Raw genomic sequence first — 24,889 nt, 5'->3', positions numbered from 1 at the left:
AATCCAAACTTGTATAAATATAGGGTCATCTGAGGACTGAGAAGGACGCGAAGAAAAAAAAATCCTGTTGTACAAACATGCCCACGTAACAATAATTAACAGTTGCTTCAGGAATCCGTCATAATGAACACAATCAAGCTGCCTCACCTGGCATTCCAATGGGTTCAATTGCATATGGTCTGTTAGGCTTCCTGCAGTCACTCAGAAATTATCACAGATATCGTGATGGGAAACAATAGAACATGTCCCAAATATTCTGTAATTTCCTCGGATAAAATAAAAATGCTGTCAAATGTATATCAGGCAATTTTATTGTCTTGCCAGTCAAATACTGTATCGGATATCAAAGCAGCAGACTTCTTGTGTCCTCCATTAAAATATGCCCAGCAATCCATTCAGTATCCATGCTTCTCACTGTACAATTCATTATGTACCCGTTAGTCATCAATGGATCTGCCTCTTTCTTTACTGCGTTTACTTTCCTGCAAGATACCAAAAGTGAGAGAAAAGAAACATCTAAAGAATGGCTTTGCATATTATTCTGTAAAGTTTAAAAGGCTTTATGTCAGGGCCCACCTTGCTGCAGAGGGAACCAACCCTGTCATCTCTCCTCCTCCAATCTCTCATAGTGCAAAAGGTTTACACACACTGGGACGGATGTGAGAGCACGACTCCAGCCGTTTTCTAACCAGCCCCGTTTTCCTTTTTTTTTTTTTCATCGTACTGATCGACTTTCTTTCCCTGCTTTTAAACATGAAGCCTATTAGAGCTGAATCTCTGATGACAAACTGGGAGACAAAGGATGTAGTGACGTCTGTTTGCCTGACAGCTGCAACAGCAGTCATGGAGAGACGCTGGTCAGATAAGTATGTTTCCATCTGCATGTTTGTATGTAATAATAATAATAGTACATTAAATTTGTAAGGATGTTAAAATCAAATCTTGTATCTTCTATCAAGTTGTACTATCTTTAGGTCCCTTAATGCTGCGTTCACACCAAAAGCGTTATTCGTGCGAGTAGATTGCATGCAAAGTCAATGCACAGATGCGAATGGTTGCGAAAAAGCACATTTTCCGGCGGGCGTGGTTGAAATATTTCAACTACATGGAGTTTGATGTTCCCATGTATGTGGGACTTCCACAACAAGTATAAAGCAGAACTAGTGGTTATTTTAATGGTGGATCGCGGAAATGGTAACTGTTTTCACAGGAAAACATTTACCAAAAAAAGCGAATGAAGCGAATGACGCGAATTAACCACATAAACTCCAGCGAGTAAACTCAGGCGAAAAAGTGTTGCGAAAAAGGTGTGAACGCAGCATTAGGATTGGGTCGGTCTTTCTTGAAAATCTATGCATGCACCTTGTCTAACATGTTTTTGTGTCAGAGGAAGCAAATACATTCATCAAAGTAACACAAAGTTACAATAGCAGTATTTACCAGAACTACAGGCACTGCTCTGATTATGTGATCCTGTTGTTTCCTCTTGAGACCAATTCAGAGAAGTAAGCACGAATTTGGAGAACAAGATCGGTCTGATGGAAAAACAGGCTAACAGGATCCAGAAGAACCATGGCTTAGTGTTGTGACGGAGCCAACCGGCACAGGCTCAGGTGACTGTTAGCTGCCGTTGCTGATGATGACAGAGGTGCCTTTATGTCCGGCAATTTGCTCTGCCGGGATGCGGAGGTGAGGGGTTACGTCGTAGTGGGCGGGGCCCGTGCCGGCGGAGGTGCAGTAGCCCCGGAGGCTCTCTGGTTCATAGAGGTTCTCCAGAGCGTAGCCCGTCAGGGAGTAGGCTTTATGCTTGTCCAAGTAGGGCCGCGGGTCGGTGTGGGCGGGGTAGAGGGCCGGGGCCGAGGAAGCCGAGCACGGACCCGGACAACCAAACGAGTGGTGCAACGGCAGAGAGAGGGCGGACAGGTCTGTCTGGAGGTAGTCTTTGGGCTTGTGAAGGCGCTCAGGACCTGGACTGCTGAGCCTGGACAGGGGGGCGGGACTAAGAGCAGGGCTGATCACCTGACTCAAACCTCGATACACAACGGTCTGCAGCGGCAGGGGCCCTTGAGCGTACTCGGGGGCGAAGCACGGTCCGGGGCCCTTGGGCAGCCCATTGGCCGGCCCCAGCGGGCCACCAGGAGGGCCCTTGCGCATCTGGAATCTACTTTCTTCTTCCTTGATCATCTGCTGCGTGGCCCGGATCAGAGTCTCGATCTTGCTGGGTTCCTGCGGGCTGCAGCGGTAGAGGTCCGCCTGGTACCGGTCCCCTGAGTCACTGGTCGAGCCTCCGTCTGGAGAGCTGACCACGCTGTCCTCGTCCCAGTGGCCCCGGCCTGCAGGGGGACACCATGAAAACAGTCAGTGGACAGCAAACAACATTCAATACCGAACCGTTGTTTCAACAGACCATCGGAAACGGCTACAAGTCTCAATACACTAGAGGGTTGGTCGCTCCTGTGTTGTGGACAACACTTCCTGCTGAGATGTTTCCATACCAAACAGTTATTCCAAAGGTGAGGATGCTATGATCTCGTATACGGCCCGCAGGCCGCAGTTTGCCCACCCCTGCACTAGACCTTAGAGGAAGCACCTTTAACCTCTCGATCAGGGGCCCTGGACATGAAATCATTCAGCTCAGAGTACCGTCTAAAACTATCACGTTAACTGTCCATGCGGTCGGGTCCCTACAGTGGTCCAGGTCGTCGTCCTCACCGTTGTAGCTGTGGACGGCCGTGCTGTGCGGCGCGCTGCCGTCACATCCCTCCTGGTTCTCCGAGGAGCTCTTGCTCAGCGGCAGGACTGACCGCGGGGTGCCCCACCACGTGTCCCTTCCAGAGGGAGGAGCTCCGAGAAAATAGCGCCCCGCCTCACACCGGCCCCGCTCACAGCTCTGAGCTTGGCCGCGTGCGTGGAGGTGCTCGTAGCCGTCGCCGTGATGGTGCTCATCAGACAAGTTGTAGCAGCGCGCGCGGGGATCGGGGAACTGCCTGTACACACAGGAGGCGTCCGGGCCCTCGCTCTGCTCCAGCAGCTGAGGGGAGGCCGAGCCCGTGAGGGGGCTGCTGCCCCACGGGCTGTCCTGGTCCGACTCGGAGCGCTCCGTCTGGAAGCTAGGGTACTGCAGAGGAATGTGTGGAGGGAGACAAGAACATACATTACAGAAAGTAGGGTTCATACACATTCTGACCAATGGATTTCATGACTTTTCCATGACTTTAAACCAAATTTCCATGACCCAACATTTTGTGAAATCTGGGTGTAAACATGAAAAAGTGAGAAAATGTAGTATTTAAACTAACAATGAGAATCCAAAGCATACAGTAAACCTTAAATGACACAAATTAATGAGACAATAGTTTGATTAAAAGAATAAACATTTATATAGATGCCTGTATGTAAATGGACTCCTACTTGCATAGCAATTTTCTAGTCTTCCGACCACTCAAAGCGCTTTAACACTACATGACATCATTCACCCATTCACACACTGATGAGAGGAGCTACCATGCAAGGTGCCACATCAGATGATCAACCATTCATACACCGTAGGCGCAGCTACGGGAGCAATTTAGGGTTAAGTGTCTTGCTCAAGGACACATCAACATGGACTAGCGGAACCGGGGATCGAACCGCTGATTGAAGGACGACCCTGCTCACCACTGAGCCACAGTCGCCCCACCTGTATGTATGCCTGCTTATATTTTGAGCGTCTTTCTTTTAAATGCATATTAATTATTTCAAACTCAGTGTAAATGAACGTCATGAACACATGAATATAACACATTTACATGACTTTTCCAAAACCTTTGGGATTTTCTTTTTTTTTTAAGGACTTTTCCAGGCCTGGAAATAACCATTTTTGAATGTCATGACTCTTCCAGGTTTTCCATGACCATAACAACCCTGATACTTGCAGTAGTTGTGTGCCCATAGTTGTCCTTGTGAAATGAGGGGTTTATTCCCAACATCATGAGCCACAGCTCCAGTTCTGAGAACCTGCGGTGTATCCAGGCTGTACGGGGGAGAACCTCCAGAATCTTCTCTACTGACCCCTTTCATTGCAACAGTTGTACCTGGAGCTCCTTTCAGATGGAAGACCACACCGCCTCTCTGAGGAGGACCCTCATTCAGGCTGCATTCTTTCAGTCAGTACACATCAGTGTTGTCATAACTGACCGTCATTTCTGATACACCAAACTACAAAAACAACAGCCAAGTCCTGTATACAGGTACCTCACCGGAGGAGCCGCTGTATGCTCTCTTAATACCTGACTGAGAAATTGTGACTGCTGTTTTCAACCAAGTATAAAGTATGAAGTGCATCACTTAAGACATTAATTATGTCCTCACCTGGGTGTAGGGCGAGAGCCTGGCTTTGGTCTTGGGCCGGGAGACTCTGCTCTTGGGAGTTCTGCAGTTCTCCGTAAGGCTGGCGGTGGCGCTGCTGTAGGGGAAGGAGGCCTTGGACGTGGTCTGGTCCAGAGAAAGCTGCAGGCCTTTATACTCCGTCTCCCTGAAGACACAAGCATATCTAATAAACCTTAGGGAAATCTCTGGGAAGACCTTTTTCACTAATTTCCCAGAGCCCAAGTTCTTCAAAAAGGATGTTTAGTCCCAGGACCAGTCCACTACCAAGACGCCTTCAGTCCAGCATCCTACAAGACAGACAAGTCGCTCAGAAATATTTTCTGCTTATCTGTTTGAAAAATGGCAATTGGTTGATAATCTGTTTCAGCTCTGGCCTATTGTGTCTACATTGGTTCAGACGCCCTCATTATTTTGCTCATGTTCTGCTCACTTGACAAAATGAAGGTCTTGGTATTGGGTACTGATGCTGAACGGTGCGCGCGTTAGACAGTTAGACGAGGTAGTGCTGCACCAGGATGGAAGTGAACAGCTCTGATTAAGCACACAGCGAACTGTAAAAGGTGGGCATGTGCCTCTGTTGCTAAATCACTGTGGGTTTGTGGTGGCAGGAGGTGCACAGGTTATCACAGCTGAACACACAGTGGGAGTTCACATGCAGGTGAAGTGGCCTCATCAGCGCTGTTATCCACGGCTGTCCACACTGCAGCTACTGGGGGTCGAGTAGCTCCCGTATACCGGTTTCATATTTTCATACGGTATGAATTTTTCATAGACTGAAATACCTGTGTTTCGTAGCCATAACAACTGTTGTGGCTCTTCGGCAGGCAGCAAAATGCTACTTGTCTTAGGTGTCATGGTTATAACTTTAGTCATGGTTATAACTTACAATTAATAACCCACAACTAACGTTCTTTAACAGGGTTAAAACACCACGACACAACAGTTTGTGACACACAACTAGATATATGCAACGCTGATTGATCTGTGTGGTATTTGTTATAAATGTACGTTGGTACATAGAGGGTGATGAGAAGCTGAACGTGGAGGGACTTAGGACCCAGGGGAATTTAGGTGAAAAAAAACAGAGAGAATGGAAACACAAACAGCTGTTCACCGCTGGCTGGCCAGTTGCAAGCGGGTTGGCCAACTAGCGGTGAACAACGAGCGGTTAACAGCTGTTTAGTAGTCCTTTTCAACGTCAATAAATGAATGTGTTTACTAAAAAAAAATACAGTGATATACCGCGAAACCTCCAGAACATTACAAAACACCGTGATATGAATTTTTGCCATACCGCCCAGCCCAGCCCACCGCCTCGCCGCTGTGGGGCTCCTTCTGCAAGAGCTGCACAGTTCATCGAGTGTTAATCACAATCGTGGGTTCCCACAGTTAAATGATCATGCTCAACTCAATGTTATCTATCAATGTTTAAAGGGCTCCTCTCAGAGAAAACTCTGCTGCATATCAACTCCCATTGTTGGGGAGCTGTCGTGCTGCTGTGCTCCTCCTGAAGCAGCAGCCTGTGAAAAAGACTTTCCTCAATGTCGCTGCAGAAATCCAGAGAAGAAGACTAATATGCTGTATATAGCAAAACGAAAAAGTGAAGAAGAAGCTTCATCAAAGTCTTATTTTGATGCAAACGTGTTAGTTAGCAGGAATGTAGTGAGAGCAGGAATCTGTATACTTTTTATTTCATTTCAGTTTTGATTCTCAGAGATGCACCGTGTATAAGGACCAGTCTTATTTTCACGCAAAGGTTCAGACAACATGGAAGTGAAAGCTATGATCTGCCGATTTAAACGTTAAATGATTAATCGCGATACATGATCGCGAGCTCAATATCGCGAGCTCAATATCGACCCAAATAAAGGCGATAATCATTTCTTCCATAATCAACGCAGCCCTACCACACAGGACCACAGCAGAACTCCGCTCCCCGCAAGGCAAGCCGGAGCCCATAAGTGGCCATCACGTTCACAGCCCATCAATTAAAAGGCTGTGAACACAGAGCTGCTGTGGCTGTGATGTCGGAGGGAAAGGGAATGTGTCAAGCTGCTCTAATGGAGGCTTTTATGGGCCTTCTTCATTCACACGCTCACTGGTACAGCTGTGAAAAAAGCACCTCGGGGGCAATACAATAATGACGGGCAGTAAACGGCATCCCTCGCTCATTAATAAGAGCGGAATGATTACGGTTTGATTTTATTGGAAGGGATTGAAAAGTAGCAGCTTGTGATTGTGACTGTCGGGACCGTTTGCACACGCGACCCGGGCCCGGTCCCACGCGCTCCAGCGGCCCGCCTCTGTTTCTAGATGTTCTGCCGGTCTTCGAATAACTCCACCAGAGAGGCCTCCACAGGTCACAGCACATGAGCACACGTAGCACACAGTGACTGAGCGCTCACACATTGTGACACAACTGGCACACAAGAGAGCAGAGAGAGCGTCAGCCTCCATCGAGAGGTACAGCGAGCGGGAAAGTTCTGGTTCATCACACTTCCTGTTTCTAACTCACAACAATAAAAAGTAAAACAACTACTGAATATGACCTGACAAACTTTCTTCATTGCCAGATTCTGCAAACCAGGCTTCCAAAAACCTGTGTCATATTGCCAATTAACCTCCCGTTAATTGCTTCACAGCGACAGTTTGCGTAAATCTCTCGTACCGACATTCATTATCTTATCAGAGCACACACACCGATCCGTGAGCGCCTCTACAACTCTGTAAAGTAGGACTCCTTAACATGCTCAGCTATTCTCGTGATAAACAACAGAGATTCAACCTATAGTGAGTGTGTGCCGAAGACGTGTACATGTGTCTCCAGCTTAGACACTCAGACCTGACAGGTGAATCCGGAGTGGGCGTCTTCCATTCATCCATCAGTTCTCTGAAGAAGTCAGGGTGCATCCCCTGTCTTTAATTATATGGAATAAGAGGTCACACCTCGGACATGTTTCACAGACTTCCATCTCATGGAATACAAATCCACACGCCGCCTTCACTGTCAAACAACAAGGAAGCCTGTTGGCTCCTACTGAAGACATTTATCTACAAGAAAGGACTCAGACATATATATAGTTTCATTCATTATATACGGCTCAGTCATTTCCTAACACAGCTGACTGGACTCTGCCGTTTAAAACAAATGTCACTCAGACAGGAAGACGTAGTACATTTGTTGGGTTTTTTAGTGGTAGTTTAATCCACATCTGGAGCTCTTTCAAAATAAGAGCATGACCAGGGTAGAAGCAACAGTAGTTCAGCTCATCAACGGGGACAGAGATTTTTTGAGAATCTTAGAAGTAAAAAGCTAAAAAATGAAAACAGTTGTGTTCACTCCGTTCGGAGACTCTGGGCTTAGAAAACGAGAAGACCTCGGCTCTGATTGGTCGATGTTCTTCAGGTGTGGTGGAATCTTTCAAACGTCATTCGGAGCCGTAAAAAGGAGTCAGAGGAACTATCTGTCTCCTGTTCTTCTGTCAAGATTTAGTGGCAAAAAGCTATTTTTATTGAAGTTACTTCAGTTAGTTATACCATGAAACCTGTGGTCAGGTTTTCAGAAATAGAGACAGACACTCACGTGAGCACGTAGTTGACACTGACGATGCAGTGCGGTCGGGACGAGCGGCTGTTGTGTACGATGGTTGCATAGCTCTGGACCCAGACCCAGCCACCCGGCTTGGCCAAGAACCGGTAGTACTTGGTGGTGACCTGACCTTTGACCAGCACTGGAACAAAAGACATGTTACTGTCGGTAGAACAAACATCCATCACAGCGTTTACGACATGACACATCAAGGTACGGCAGCCAGCAGCAGCACACTGTGAGTGATGGAAGTGGTCCTGTCAGCAGGTGTCAAAGAGCTGTTTCATATGAGTGATGTCATAGATGTCGAGCTTTTCTATTGCCTAATATTTAGAGTAATTTAAAGAGTAATATAAGGTTGTGTAGTATAACAACAATACATGACCTGGCTCAACACAAGATAACATGACATCACACAACATGACATAACATCATTTAGTGATGCATATAATGAATCCTAAAACCCGGAAATGAGTCATAATTTTGGCACTTTGTCTCAAGCTCAATAGGCTTTTTAATGGCTTCTTCTACAATGACATCTGTGACCTAAGTAATACATATTTTTTATACAATTAAAATGATGATCCTCCCACAGTTCCTATTCCTGTTTCAGACAATTATAAATCCCTTCAGCATCCTTTTAGTGTACAGGTATGCGTATTACAGATAAGAAATACAAACATAGAACTTTTATTCTATGTATTTATTTTTCTTGTTCTATTTTTCTATTGCGTATCAAATACAATGGAGGAGTTGCCCTTTAGCCCAATGTGAGCGTTTTACTTCTGCTGACTGCTTTCACACTGAAACACCCCGTGGCTTTTTGTCAAGAGGACCAGTGACATGCTAACTTCTGGGTTGGCCTTCAGAAATACTGCAGTTCTCTATAACATTGTGCAGCCAGGTGTGTCTATGTGTGTGTGTGTGTGTGTGTGTGTGTGTGTGTGTGTGTGTGTGTGTGTGTGTAGAGAGATTTTGTAGTAAGGTAAAACAAACCTAACTCACACAAGTGATGAGCACATCTCAGATGGAAGGAGTCACAGCTGTGGACATGATGATAGAGAGTCTTCTCAATGAGGTCCTGAGGCTCGTAGCCCGTCAGCTCTGCAACCCTGAGCAACACACACACACACACACACACAGACACACACACAAAGACACACACACACAGACACACACACACACAGACACAGACACAGGATTCATACAGATTTTGACCAATGGATTTACATGACTTTTCCATGACTTTAAACCAAATTTCCATGACCAAACATTTTGTGAAATCTGGGTGTAAACAGTAAAAAGTGAGTAAATGTAGTATTTAAACTAACAATGACAATACAAAGCATACAGTAAACCTTAAATGACACAAATGAATGAGACAATAGTTTGATTAAAAGAATAAACATTCATATAGATGCCTGTATGTATGCCTGCTTATATTTTGAGCTTCTTTCTTTTAAAAGCATATTCATTATTTGAAACTCAGCGTAAATGAACGTCATGAACACATGAATATAACACATTTACATGACTTTTTCTTTTTTTTCAAGGACCTTTCCTTGCCTGGAAATAACCATTTTAAAATTCCATGACTTTACCAGGTTTTCCATGACCGTACGAACACTGTACAAAATACGCAACGTACAAACAAGCAGAAGAAATCCCCCCCCCCACACACACACACACACACACACACACACACACACACAAACACAAAGTTCCACACGGTGACCGCTTAGAGCCCAGAACAACGTCACACAGAACGTACCGTGAGTCCAGGAAGATGAGCTTCATGTCCAGGCTGGCTCTGAACATGAACATGTTGCTGTAAAGTTTGATCTCCGTGACGGCGCTGGGCGGCAGCGAGTGGCCGACGGCCACCAGCCCAACGTTCTGGTAGCAGCCGTCGAACGGGGACATGTCCAGGCTGTACTGACGGATCTTCAGGTAGCCGCTACAGTGGATCACCTGGGCCAAGAGTTCACGGGTAGACGCAGAAAGAATGAACATCAATCCACATGTGTTTACGGTTGCCTTTTAGAGTTTGATCTGCCGCTATTGATGAATCATAACTGAGCATGAGTAATTACCAAATAGAGTGTGTTTCTGTTATGTTCTTCCTTCTTAAAAATAAGTTCTCATCCCTCATTCTACTCCAGTAGTAGTATCATGTGTGTGTGTGTGTGTGTGTGTGTGTGTGTGTGTGTGTGTGTGTGTGTGTGTGTGTGTGTGTGTGTGTTGTATGTTACAACACACACACAGCTTTGTGTTCCCAGACAATACCCTACATCTTGTTTTGTTCTTCCCTGTGATGCCAATGTATCCCCTGGACTGGAGAGGCCCATCTGCGTTTGAAAGGTCAAAAAAGAGGAGCTGGGAACTAGATAAGTGTGTGGCGATTTTATCCTCTTTAAAAAGAAAAAAAATATATATATATATATATATCTGCTATAGTTGACAAAACAATCTCAACTCAAGGACGCCTCGTCAACCTTGTCCATCCAACACTTCTCCAGAGGATACACCCTCGCCTGTAGCTTTCATCACACATGAATTACAACTAATTCCCGCAAAAAAAAGGTACTACCGTAAAATCCAAGTTATAAACTTGGATCCTCAACTTTGACCTGTGCGGCTTAAATATCAGTGTGGCTAATTTGTGGATTTTTCCAATTCTAATTTAAGCAGCAGTTGCTAGACATGCTAGCTAACAAGTGTTAGCTCGTGTTAGCTCGCTAGCTAACAAGTATTAGCTAGCGAGCTAGCAGTAGCGAGCTAGCTAGCACTAGCTAGACTCAGTAGCAGCAGCGGTAGCAGCAGCAACAGCGGCTTATAAACCGGCATACGGTTTCAGAGATTGACTTTGAATAATGTTGTAATCATAACACAAATATATAATAATTAAAGCTGCGAGCAGCTGTGAGCGGGTCCTCGCTCATCCCGGCACGTTTGGGGTAGCCGGCAGGTCGCCGACTCGCCCGGTCGAGAGTGTTGGCCCGCTGGACAACATGCTTCATGTTTCTCTACATAAAGAGTAGACCAGGTCATTAAAATTGCATGTAAATCCAATGCTGTTTGGCAGATTTTGTTTGGCCAGTAGGTGGCGCTAGGGCTGTGCAGTATACCATTTTTTTTTTACCTGTTTCAAGTATGAACATTGCACATACCAGTCACCGCTTTCAGCAGGCAACAAGATTGAACGTTCACAGCTTGATGTTGAAGGTTGACTAATGGTTTTGGGAAAATGACATTGGCAAAATGCCTGTTGGGTAAATTATTTCACCAAAATGCCCGCCCATACAGGAAGACGGTTGTTTTTAAGTAATAAGGTGCCATGTGATTTACTGATCAGGCCGGTTGAAAGCAGGGTCGAGGATGATACACACACACACACACACACACACACACACACACACATGCATCATGTTTCTCTATGTAAAGAGTAGACCAGGTCATTTAAATTGCCTGTAAATGGGATGCAGTTTGGCTGATTTCCTTTGGCCAGTAGGTGGCGCTATGACAATCTGAACATTTGTCATGTAGATGTACTCAAGCCGTGACCGGCATCATGTATTAGGAGAAGTGGGAGTATTGCATCATGTATGGAGGAGTTACAACAGCTTTCTTTCATATAGCGGTTAGCTCACAGTAGGCGCGTCTTTGGGTCCACGTCACGTCAATTCCTACCAGTGAAAACGTTGCAACAGCACAAGCCATACTCCTGAGAGTCTTGAGAACATCTTAGAACAGAATTGAAGTGGATTGTATACAATTTGTAGGAGGAGTAGTATTTGGCGTAAATGCAAATATATGCTAAAATTAGCTAAAACGGGTCGAAAATGGCAAATTGGACGAATTACTGTAGCACTCCCTAGTGTTTAAATGGGACAACTGATTTATTGCAAGTTAGGGGATGCGATGTGCACATATACTCCAAGTTTGGAGTTGTTTGTCCAAATAGTTTTAATGTTATGAGTGTTTAAAAACAAGACACGCCCCTAAGAGATTAATTGGTCGATATCTCCTCAGCGCAATGAGATATCGAAGACATGTCAATGCAGTATTGAGGATCCAGCTCCAATGATGATAAGTACCAGGTTTGGTATGAAACGGACCAAGCGTTTAGGAATAAACTGCAATAATGTGTTTTTCACAAAATCCAAGATGGCGGAAAATATTCATAGGCTGAGAGACTTTTTTGTAGAGCAGGTGGAGATGGACAAGTGTGAATTTTTTCAAGTCCAAAAAACATTCTGGGCGAGGGGCGTCGTCGGTCCAACTTGTAGGGGGCGCTAGAGAGTCATTTTTTTGAACTTTTTTTCCCTGCTTTAATAGATGTCTATTTTCCAAAGTGTTCCAAATTTGGTGAGTTTTTGAATATGACTAGTCCCCCAAAAAGCAGTCCAATGTACAAAAATAAGAATCATAGGGAATAATAATAATCCCAGCAATTTCAATAGGGGCCTACTCGGACTGACTATGTCAGTCGCTCGGACCCTAATGAATAGTAATAGTTAGTTATCTTCCACCATGCAACAGAAAAAGATAAACACATGGAAAGAAGACAGCGGCAGGGCCCTCTCACCTTGTAGCCGCCACAGGTGAGGCCAGCGTTTCTTTTGGCGAGGACACATTTCATCCTCAGAAAGAAGGAGCGCTCCATCTCGTACTCTGCAGAGGGTTCAAAAGGCCGCACGTTAATTCTGCTGCGTGACGCGTCCACGTCACATGGAGGACAGCGCGCCCGGGTCCTGGTTTACCGTGGACAAAGTGTGAGTGGTAAGGCTGGTGTGCTGTGAGGACGGATGTCATCTCATCGTGGTCTGCTGGGTGGATGTATTCATAAATGCTGTTTCCCGTCAGCTCTACCTGTTGAAATGGACATCATTCACCTCAGAACCGGAGTATCAGGCCATAGTAAACCCCTAGTCCGGACTATACCTGGGCTTAAAGGTGCCTAGGCAAGATTATACCCCGGGTATATTATGGCCTAGGCCAACTCAAACCCCTCAGGCCAGATTATACCCCCATGATATCAGTAGTGTTGAGTGATATACCGTACACAAGAATTACTTAATTTTTCAACATTTTATTGGGGGTTCAGCTTTGTCATGTAAGTTAAGTGAGAAAGCTACTGACTTAAATCTTAAAACTCTAAAACATAGACTTTTATTACTTCAACCAGAAAAACAGAACAAATATTAGATTTCCACAAAGATCAAAGATTACTACATCCTGAAACTTCAACTTCTAAGACTAGCAAGTCCTCGCTACAATATAAATGTCCAAAGTTAAAAAAAGCTCAAAGCTGTTGATTATTGAATCAGATCTGATTAAACTGTCTAGCTCGCGACACCAATATTAACGTTGTTATTATTACTCAAATTTCAACTTCATGACACAAACAAAATGACGCAAATGGCGGTACAGCTGAACATGGCTATGTTTAGCTAAAAATAGCCTGATGACAGTTTCGACTGAATGGCAATAACGAAAGTCACACCCCTTCACTGGCTAGCTAACGTTAGCTAACTATCAAGATTACCTGACATTATGATACCTATAGGAAGGACCCGCCCTTCCTGGAGGGGTATAGTCTGGCCTAGGCTAATTTACCTCTCTGGGTATAGTTTGGCCTAGGACAGGTTTTCCCCTAGGTAGACTCTGGCCTGGGCCAAAGTAAACCCAGGTTTAATCTGGGCGGGTGTTCATTTGGCCTGTTACACCGGGACTCATCGGGGGCCAGCGCCCGAGAGGAGACCGCGGGGAGTTTCGTCAAACCAACCTGCGACAGGCCCAGGTGGACCGATGCCGTTTCTGATATGTACATTATTTTCCCGTCCGGAGCGACCACGAAGATGAAGCCGTCCAACGTCTGAAAGAAACGGCGAATATTAATATGTTCAATATCAACAGAAGGCAGAAAATAATGAACCTGTGATAAAAAAATAAAAAAAATGTTATTGTGTTGAGTCTATTTCCACGGACAGCGTGCATGAACCATGCTGTCGTATTATGATGACACATCGTTAATCTAGATAACTGTGCAGAGCTGCTGTCACAGCGGACTGATTGTTGTAACATCATGAGAAAGGATTTGAAGAACGACACGAAATGAACTACAGGACCAACGCCATGTAGCGTTAAAGGTTCAAAGGGTAAACATGAAAAAGTAAGAAAATGTAGTATTTAAACTAACAATGAGAATACAAAGCATACAGTAAACCTTAAATGACACAAATGAATGAGACAATAGTTTGATTAAAAGAATACACATTTATATAGATGCCTGTATGTATGCCTGCTTATATTTTGAGCGTCTTTCTTTTAAAAGCATATTCATTATTTCAAACTCAGCGTAAATGAACGTCATGAACACATGAATATAACACATTTACATGACTTTTGGGATTTTATTTTTTTCACGGACTTTTCCACTAACTGATAATATAAACGGAGCCTCTATATAACCAGCAGCGTGTGTCGCTAGCTGCTAGCTTGTAGCTCTAGGCTAGCGTGTAGCCACCATGGATGTGGAACTGGGTGCGGTCATTGTGCATGAAGCAAAATAAGCTGGGACTTCCTCACATAGAACTCCATGTGTTTCCTTTAACCCTGCCTCCAAACCCCTCACTCCAGCCTCGTTCTCGTGTACTTGAACTTGGGAATCAATAAGATCTGTTCAAGTGTTCACTCTCCTGGATAAAAGTGATCCGCTAAGTACCGATGTGAGTCTCTAGGGAAGTTTTTTTGGGCCGGCGTCACGTGGCGGACCTGGAAATTGTAATTCTGCCGTTAAGCCACGATGTAAAAGATGCTTTAAAGCCTGGCGCTCTTCCTGGGGGCTTGGTAGCCACTTGTTCTGACCCGGTGGTCCTTTGGCCAGCACACAGTCCTGTTTGTCAAACCAGCTGACCTACAGTCCTAGATGAAGATCCTACAGGCTGCAGCCCTGTATCTCTGTAGCCCTGCAGCCCTGTAGCCCTGTAGCCCTGCATACCTTTAGTCCTGCAGTCCTATAGTCCTGTAGCCCTGTAGTCCTGTAGCCCTGCAGCCCTGTAGCCCTGCAGTCCTGCATACCTTTAGTCCTGCAGTCCTATAGTCCTGCAGACCTGTAGTCCTGTAGCCCTTTAGTCCTGCAGTCCTATAGTCCTGCAGCCCTGTAGTCCTGCAGTCCTGTAGCCCTGCAGCCCCGTAGCCCTACAGTCCTGCATCCCTTTAGTCCTGCAGTCCTATAGTCCTGTAGCCCTGCAGTCCTATAGTCCAGCATCTCTTTAGTCCTGCAGCCCTGTAGTCCTGCAGTCCTGTAGTCCTGCAGTCCTATAGTCCTGCAGCCCTGTAGTCCTGCAGTCCTGTAGTCCTGCAGTCCTGTAGTCCTGCAGTCCTGCTGTCCTGCAGTCCTGCATCCCTTTAGTCCTGCAGTCCTACAGTCCTGCAGTCCTGTAGTCCTGCAGTCCTGCACACCTTTAGTCCTGCAGTCCTATAGTCCTGCAGCCCTGTAGTCCTGTAGTCCTACAGTCCTGCAGTCCTGTAGTCCTGCAGTCCTGCACACCTTTAGTCCTGCAGTCCTATAGTCCTGTAGTCCTGCAGTCCTGTAGTCCTGCAGTCCTATAGTCCTGTAGTCCTGCAGCCCTGTAGTCCTGCAGTCCTATAGTCCTGCAGCCCTGTAGCCCTGCAGTCATACAGTCCTGCAGCCCTGTAGTCCTGTAGTCCTGTAGTCCTGCAGTCCTATAGTCCTGTAGTCATACAGTCCTGCAGCCCTGTAGTCCTGCAGTCCTATAGTCCTGCAGTCCTGTAGCCCTGCAGCCCTGTAGCCCTACAGCCCTGCATCCCTTTAGTCCTGCAGTCCTATAGTCCTGTAGTCCTGCAGTCCTATAGTCCTGTAGTCCTATAGTCCTGCAGTCATATAGTCCTATAGTCCTGCAGTCATATAGTGTAGTCCTGCAGTCATATAGTGTAGTCCTGCAGTCCTATAGTCCTGCAGTCATATAGTTCTGTAGTCCTATAGTCCTGCAGTCATATAGTCCTGTAGTCCTGCAGTCCTATAGTCCTGTAGTCCTGCAGTCCTATAGTCCTGTAGTCCTATAGTCCTGCAGTCATATAGTCCTATAGTCCTGCAGTCATATAGTCCTGTAGTCCTGCAGTCATATAGTCCTATAGTCCTGCAGTCATATAGTCCTGTAGTCCTATAGTCCTGCAGTCCTATAGTCCTGCAGTCCTATAGTCCTGTAGTCCTGCAGTCCTATAGTCCTGCAGTCATATAGTCCTATAGTCCTGTAGTCCTATAGTCCTGCAGTCCTATAGCCCTGTAGTCCTGCAGCCCTGTAGTCCTGTAGTCCTGCAGTCCTGTAGTCCTATAGTCCTGTAGTCATATAGTCCTGCAGTCCTATAGTCCTGTAGTCCTGCAGTCCTGTAGTCCTATAGTCCTGTAGTCATATAGTCCTGCAGTCCTATAGTCCTGTAGTCCTGCAGTCCTATAGTCCTGTAGTCCTGCAGTCCTGTAGTCCTATAGTCCTGTAGTCATATAGTCCTGCAGTCCTATAGTCCTGTAGTCCTATAGTCCTGCAGTCATATAGTCCTGCAGTCCTATAGTCCTGTAGTCCTGCAGTCCTATAGTCCTGTAGTCCTATAGTCCTGCAGTCATATAGTCCTGTAGTCCTGCAGTCATATAGCCCTGTAGTCCTGCAGTCATATAGCCCTGTAGTCCTGCAGACATATAGCCCTGTAGTCCTGCAGTCATATAGTCCTGTAGTCCTGCAGACATATAGCCCTGTAGTCCTGTAGTCCTGCAGTCACATAGTCCTGTAGTCCTGCAGACATATAGCCCTGTAGTCCTGTAGTCCTGCAGTCATATAGTCCTATAGTCCTGTAGTCCTGCAGTCACATAGTCCTGTAGTCCTACAGTCCTGTAGTCCTGCAGCCCTGTAGTCCTGTAGTCCTGCAGTCACATAGTCCTGTAGTCCTATAGTCCTGTAGTCCTGCAGTCATATAGTCCTGTAGTCCTGCAGTCATATAGCCCTGTAGTCCTGCAGACATATAGCCCTGTAGTCCTGCAGACATATAGCCCTGTAGTCCTGCAGTCATATAGTCCTGTAGTCCTGCAGTCCTGCAGTCACATAGTCCTGTAGTCCTATAGCCCTGTAGTCCTGCAGTCATATAGCCCTGTAGTCCTGCAGACATATAGCCCTGTAGTCCTGCAGACATATAGCCCTGTAGTCCTGTAGTCCTGCAGTCATATAGTCCTGTAGTCCTGCAGACATATAGCCCTGTAGTCCTGTAGTCCTGCAGTCACATAGTCCTGTAGTCCTGCAGACATATAGCCCTGTAGTCCTGTAGTCCTGCAGTCATATAGTCCTATAGTCCTGTAGTCCTGCAGTCACATAGTCCTGTAGTCCTACAGTCCTGTAGTCCTGCAGCCCTGTAGTCCTGTAGTCCTGCAGTCACATAGTCCTGTAGTCCTATAGTCCTGTAGTCCTGCAGCCCTGTAGTCCTGTAGTCCTGCAGTCACATAGTCCTGCAGCCCTGTAGTCACATAGTCCTGTAGTCCTATAGTCCTGTAGTCCTGTAGTCCTATAGTCCTGTAGTCCTGCTCCATTGTGTTGCTGCTGATGTCAGAGGGGCTTGAGGCTGTGTGCGTGACTATGAATGTGTTTAGCTCATTTCAGTCTTAAAGCACGAGAATGAAGGCAGCAGGAGGCGGACGGCACTAAACCACACACACACACACACACACACACACACACACACACACACACACACACACACACACACACACACAAGCAGTCTACCTATACAAATACAAAATATAAATGTCTTCTAAGGGTAGATTTTTCCAAAGAGCTTAGTTTTAAATGTTCTGCTTCATTCTAATGAACATGCTAAGTGACCTTGCTAAGTGACCTTGCTGCATCACTTGAAAAGCCCAAAGCTCACATATTGTTTTCCAGTTGTTTTGAAAGTGTGAGAACTGACAAATATCACTTAGAAGCACCTGTAAGAGATGGGCGCCGAGCTCCTGGTGGACTCCATCCACAGAGGTCCGGCTCACATGACCCCATGACTCCCCGAGGCCTGGAAAACAAATCACACACACACACACACACACACACACACACACACACACACACACACACACACACACACACACACACACACACACACAGAGGAAAAAGAGCGTTACATGAAACTGAATGTCATAGTATACAAAGACAGCTGAGGGGAAACAAGCGAGCGAGGTTGAGCCTGTGTGTCTGCTATAATAACACAAGTAGATTCATAATTAGTCATTTTATTGCAGGCGCATTATCACTACAACTGATGAGGCTTTGATTACAGCAAAACAAATACTCATGTCTATAAACCAGTGGTCACCAACCTTTTTAAGCCCACGATCCCTGACCTCTGCCTCGGTGACAGGCAAGTTCTACTAAATTCTTCTAAATTATTTGTTAACCGCACACCATATGAACAAGAAAAAACACATTTCCAATGTAGTTCACCAGCAGAATGCTGGTGAACTACCATATTAACTGTTGTATTTATCAACTGTTTGAATTGAAGCATAATGTTAGCAAAATGTTAGAAATTATCTATTTGAAAGATACAAAATCATTTCAGTTTGTACTTTGTAAAATATCTGAATTGGTAAAGTTATTTTTATTTGGATGTGGTCAGAAATGTCCTGAACACATAAATATCAGTCAGATATAATTACATTAATTATCTTTCCACTAACCCTCAAATCAAATCATAAATACACTTCACGCACAATTGAGTTGTATTTTCTCTTTAACTCACTAGTTGAAGGTCACATATTTTACTTAATGGGAATATCATTAATGTAATCTTATTTCCTAATCTTATTTCTGTAATCTTATATGCTACGATTTACGATTTGTCGATATCTTATTCTTGTGTCACATGGATCTTTCCGTCGTTTGAATGTGTTTTACCGTGAATGTCAGTATAGAGGTGAATGACATGTCAGTGTCTGTGATTTAACTACAGAGATCCGAGTGTCTGCTGAGTTGACTGCAGCTCGCTTTGACGTGACTTTAATCAGTCTGGAGTTGCTTTGGAGTCTATCAGGTGTGCTCGCGTCTCTTCAGTTGCATGCCCTTATAAGGAGCTGGCGGGGCGTTTCTGTATGCAAATCCAGGTGCACGAGAAATCCTCATCGGGGAGCACAGCTGAGAACGCTTCGGCTGTGTAATTTAAAAAAAACATTAAAAAAAACATTTTCAGGCGTTCATGAATCAGGCGGAGATGTTTTCTGACGTTGATCTTTAGAAGTCCGTAAGAAAACATTTCAGCAGACACTTAAAAAAATGTTTCGGAAAAAATATGAAAATATGATTTTTTTTAAATCTCCGAGATCGACCGGTAGATCGCGATCGACGGGTTGGCGACCACTGCTATAAACTGTATCATTTAGCACATGCTTATTGAATATGCTTTCAATTTTAAGACTTAACACAAATGTACCGTCATATGATCAGAAAAATAACTATAGAAATTACAAGAATTAAGATTAACATTTTTTTGTTTCCATCAACTTAGTATGAAATTAAATCCCACATGCTGTATCTACTGGGTAATGTAAATAAATAATAATAAATTATGTATACATCCCTATACTGTACAAATCAACACATTCAATATTTATCATATTGAATACAACTTACAAAAGCAATTGACAATTGATATTGATATTAATTGACATATAATATTCTTGTTAATGTTACTGGTCATTATATATTATATTATATTAAATATACACATTTGTATTATTTGTATGTATTTATATCCCATCTTTGTTGCCCTTGTGGAAATAACGCGCATTCAGACGCAAATCCCGCTCCGCAGAGTAAACAGGCGCGTGCACGGATCAAAGCGCACCGCCGCCTCTCGCTCCATACGAAGCGAATATGGACTTCACGTGCGCGTGAAGAGACTCCATCATGACCCCATGCAGCCGCAAACAGAGAGGACCCAGCGGCATCCTCCTCCAAGAGGACACACACATTACGCAGCTGTTAATGACGAGTTATAGTGACGTCATCATGTCACGCTCCCGAAGTCCTCACAGGACCCCGTACAATAATTACAACAGGCCAAACCATTATTATTATTATTTATTGTTATTATACATATCATTATTATTTATTGTTATTATATATGATTAGTATTGTTATAATCTATTGTTATCATACGTCTAATAATAATTAGTATTGTTATATATTATTATATATGATTAGTATTAGTATAATCTATTGTTATTATACATGTAATAATCATAGTAATTGTTATTTATTGTTATTATATATGATTAGTAGTGTTATAATCTATTGTTATTATACATGTAATAATAATAATAATTGTTTGGTCATTGTTATTATATATAATTAGTATTGTTATAATCTATTGTTATTATACATGTAATAATAATAATTATTGTTATCATACACATACAAAGAAGAATTATTTGTTGTTATTATATATGATTAGTATTGGTATAATCTATTGTTATTATACATGTCATATTAATATATATATTGTTATTATATATAATTAGTATTGTTATAATCTATTGTTATTATACATGTAATAATTATTGTTGTTATACACATAAGAAGAAGAAGAATTATGTATTGTTATTTTATATGATTAGTATTGGTATAATCTATTGTTATTATACATGTCATATTAATATATATTGTTATTATATATGATTAGTATATTGGTATAATCTATTGTTATTATACATGTAATAATAATATATATTGTTATTATATATGATTAGTATTGGTACAATATATTGTTATTATACATGTAATAATTATTATTATTGTTATTATACACATAATTATGATTATTTATTGATATTATACACATCGTCATAATAATTTATTATTATTATTATTATTAAAAACTATAGGAGTGTTGTGATTTTGTCCCAACGTCAAAGATAATAAGTGATCACCAGAAACAAAATGTATTAACGTTCAATTCTATTTATTTTCTACTAATCACAGGAACCTTTACAATGACGTCCCCTGTCCCGGGACGTCATATCGGAACGGGACACAGCGTGATAGATGCCGCGTGCACATGAACAACACGTGATCACATTCAATAAACACGCATTATTATGATAGCTACACCTTTCATATGGAGGTTCAGTTCAAAAGCAGCTCAACCGAAAGACAGTGGAAAGCATTTATCAGCAGAACGCGCAGAGGCACAAAGAGCGCAGCGCGCGGGCTGGAGACCTGGACGTGTGGAGCCCGTGCACGCGCTTCACAGTAGCGCGCTGCTCCAAAGAATATAGTGAGTCTCGTGCTGCTATGATTTATATATTTATGAATTATAATAGAGGCTCGTTGCAGACGCGGGTCAGAGGCATTCAGTGTGTTCTTGCGCAGGAACGAACCATTTGGGGTTTGTAATAGGATGAACATTAAATAATAAGAGAGCAATACGTGCAGCTGCACTTATTGCTCTCTTATTATTCAATGTTCATCCAGCCTATTAAAAACCCAAAATGTTATTCACTAATTATTGTCTTTACTCTATTATATATTTGATGTCATTTACCAACAAGCCTACCTCGAATGCTTATTATTATGATGTTTTTTTCTAAATCAAATGTTCTTATTATTATTACATCATTAATTATTGTTGTAATTATTGAACATTATTAGTAGAGCAATGGTTTTCCAGACTTGTCCGATAATTAACCCTTAAAACTGTGATGTTTACTCGTGACTCAGCGCAGTGAGGAGAGTAAATCCAGTTAAAATAAACTAATTTTCATGTGCACACACATACAATGAATCCATTTGAAGAAACATCTTCACATAACTAAATTATAATAAATACATGCAGTAAATCGATCACAACTTGAGAGCATAAATCATTTGGTGTTGCACAAATTAATTCAACATTATTAAAATCCGTTCAGGTCAAAACGCTTCAGTTAACACATTGTGAAACATAATAATAATAATAATAATAATAATAATAATAATAATAATAATAATAACATTCATGTTGCTGAGAGTATAGCAGCAGCATGTTTATTGAAAATATTTTTTTTAGTCACAGTGACATTGACGGTTGTATCATAAACAGAACCGCGCAAAACAACCAAAGATGCTTCACGTGCGAGTTTGTGATGTTTGTGTGTTTGTTTGTTTGTGTGTTTTATTCAGTCAATCATTACAACACAATCAGTAAAGCCACAATGTAATATACACAACAGAAAGACTGAAGAGGTAGAAGCATAATGCTCACATATTGCTATCCTAAATTATGATCAATTAAATCAGATAATTAATTCGACATAATATATATTTATACACACATTTCATTCACACTTGTAACCCTCAAAAAATGTTTTATAAACAATCCTTTTGAAAACCAAAAATGAGTTGACCATTCTTACATTCATGTTAGTGTTGTTCCATAATTTAACTTATATTTAACAATAGAAATACTTCTTCTTTTAATACCTTGTTTATCTTTTTGTCCCATTGCCAAACACACCTGAAGGTTCAGATGCTCCAGGTATTAGTGTGAGGTGTGTCTGATTTAACCCAGGATGGACAACATGGCTGAGGTCAAAGGTCACACTGTGTGGACCACTGCATGTCATAAATTACACGCACACACACACACACACACACACACACACACACACACACACACACACACACACACACACACAAAGAAAAAAAGTCCTTTGGTACGCTCCAGATTAAGAACACCTTTCGCTATTCTTCTCCCCACTTATCCAAAACCACTGCAGCCCTCTCAGATGGGCTTCTTCAAGCCTAAGTCATCACATGTGGCCCGTGTGTGTGTGTGTGTGTGTGTGTGTGTGTGTGTGTGTGTGTGCGTGTGTGCGTGTGTGTGTGTGTGTGTGTACCAGCAGAAGGGGTTCAACACAACACAGAGGAGTAAAAACCTGCTGCCTGCGTGAGCTGGATTGTCCCTTTAATTATTCAGAGAGCTTGTTGTCACAGATGTGAAACAGCAGACAGACAGACAGACAGACGTTAGTGAGAACATGTCATGTATTTTGTATGTATTTACGGAAAGACACATATATGTCTCCGCATCTTTGCAAATGTTTCTCGGAGGGAAGAAGATGCCAAAGAATGGACCACCACGATGTCCTGAGTGAAGGGACCAGGATCTGCCTGTGGCCCCCAGACCTCAGACCCCCAGCCCTCAGTCCACTTCCTCCCGATTATACACTCAATGTATTCCGCTCAATATACACAGCTCATGTTGCAGGTTAAATCATAAAAAGTCTCCTTCAACAAGCCTACTTTTTGTATTATTATACAAGAATCTGCAGTATTCTTCTCTCATATTTTTCACTGTTATGGGATCTATTGATGTGAATATTAAAACTTTGATTTCAAGCTGATTGGATTGAATGTAAAATACAAATAAGACTGAATTGAATACAAATATTATAAAAGTAAGTAAACAACCAGAAGATCCATTAGCTCTTACTGAATCCTCTGTGTGTTACCATATAGACAGTGATGTGGTATAATGTAGATAATGATGCTCTGATCAGTGATCAATAGTGAACAGCTGTTTCCTTTGTGCCTGCTTTACTACAAGGAGCTGCACATGTGGAGGTCTCTCACTAATGTCCGCGGCTCTGCGGCGCTCACGCAGGACGAAGCCTCATCTCAGCTAATCTGCTGGCGGGGGCCGCCAGGGGCCCCGGAGAGAAGAACGGTGACACGGGCAGACGGGCCGGGGGCCACAGGAGACCGCTGACTCCACACACTCATTCACTCTGACATTACAGGGTTTTATGAGACAGACTCACTCTACTGAAACTCCAGGGAGAGATATGTAAGATTACGCAATCAGGACAGATGTGGTGTCGTCTGAGGCTGTAAAATACTTTATTAAAGATGTAATTATTAGGCTGTAACATACTTTATTAAAGATGTAATTATTAGGCTGTAACATACTTTATTAAAGATGTAATATTTCTATTTCCCTTTAGAATTTAACTCGAGTTTAGGAACAGAGTCAGTCTCATATTTATAAAGAGACAATCTGTACGCTTTTGTTTTGTTTAATACGTCAGTGAGATATTTGAAAACGAGGGGAAACCAATTTTTCATTTATTTAAAATTACGAGAAAACAAACCTGTAAAGTTACAAATTAGCAGCTAAATTACATTTAGGGGAAAAATGATGTATTATTCCAACTATATTATTTAAAACAAAGAAAATAGTGAACAACAAAAAGTATGCATGCAATAAAATACAATAGTATTATATATATTATAGTACTACAGCCTACTGCTAAAAATATACCAACGGTACCTCAAGGGGCGTAATAAAGACAACATCAAGCCTTTTAGTCCCAAGATCAGCAGCTTATTTTCACATGTTGTTGTATCTATATTATACATAATGTGATACTGTTGTTTCTATTATTTTGTCCTTGTACTGTTTGATATATTTTCATTGTATTTCTGGATGCCAAAGGTTTCTTTATTTAGTTTGTGTTCTTATTAGTTTGTGCGTGTGTTTTATTCAGTCAACCATTACAACACAATAAGTAAAGCTGCGATGTGATAAACACAACAGAGAGACTGAAGCATAATGCTCATATATTACGATCCTAAATTATTATCAATGAAATCAGAGAATGAATCCGATATGAATAAAAGTGTATTGTATGTGTTGCATGCATGCGTTCCCCGTCGCCTCACCTTCAGGGAACACGAGCCTCATCTTCAGGTAGCTCGTGGTGAGCCGGATGATGGACGCCTTGTCCAGCTGCGAGGTGATGGCGGACGGCAGCGGCAGCAGTTTGGCCAGTTCGTAAAACTCGCTGTTCTCCTTCTCCCGCCGGGTCCGCGCGGCGTTCTTGGACTTCTCCTTCAT

General features: G+C 43.0%; 1 protein-coding gene across 1 annotated transcript; it reads right to left on the bottom strand.

The window, feature by feature from the left end:
* Nucleotides 1–1,620: 1,620 nt before the first annotated feature.
* sim1a (SIM bHLH transcription factor 1a) lies at nucleotides 1,621–24,889 on the bottom strand (the record flags this gene model as incomplete). The annotated part of the gene is made up of 11 exons (XM_079226898.1): nucleotides 1,621–2,333; nucleotides 2,713–3,118; nucleotides 4,351–4,513; nucleotides 7,952–8,099; nucleotides 8,963–9,069; nucleotides 9,729–9,928; nucleotides 12,546–12,631; nucleotides 12,721–12,829; nucleotides 13,746–13,835; nucleotides 17,952–18,031; nucleotides 24,715–24,889. The coding sequence occupies 11 exons, from the start codon at nucleotides 24,887–24,889 to the stop codon at nucleotides 1,621–1,623; spliced, it is 2,277 nt and encodes a 758-aa protein (XP_079083024.1).

This window comes from Taurulus bubalis, assembly GCF_910589615.1.
Source record: "Taurulus bubalis genome assembly, chromosome: 12".
In the NCBI taxonomy this organism is placed as follows: Eukaryota; Metazoa; Chordata; class Actinopteri; order Perciformes; family Cottidae; genus Taurulus; species Taurulus bubalis.
Note: the sequence above shows the minus strand (reverse complement) of the source record. Positions and strands in the feature narration are given on the sequence as shown.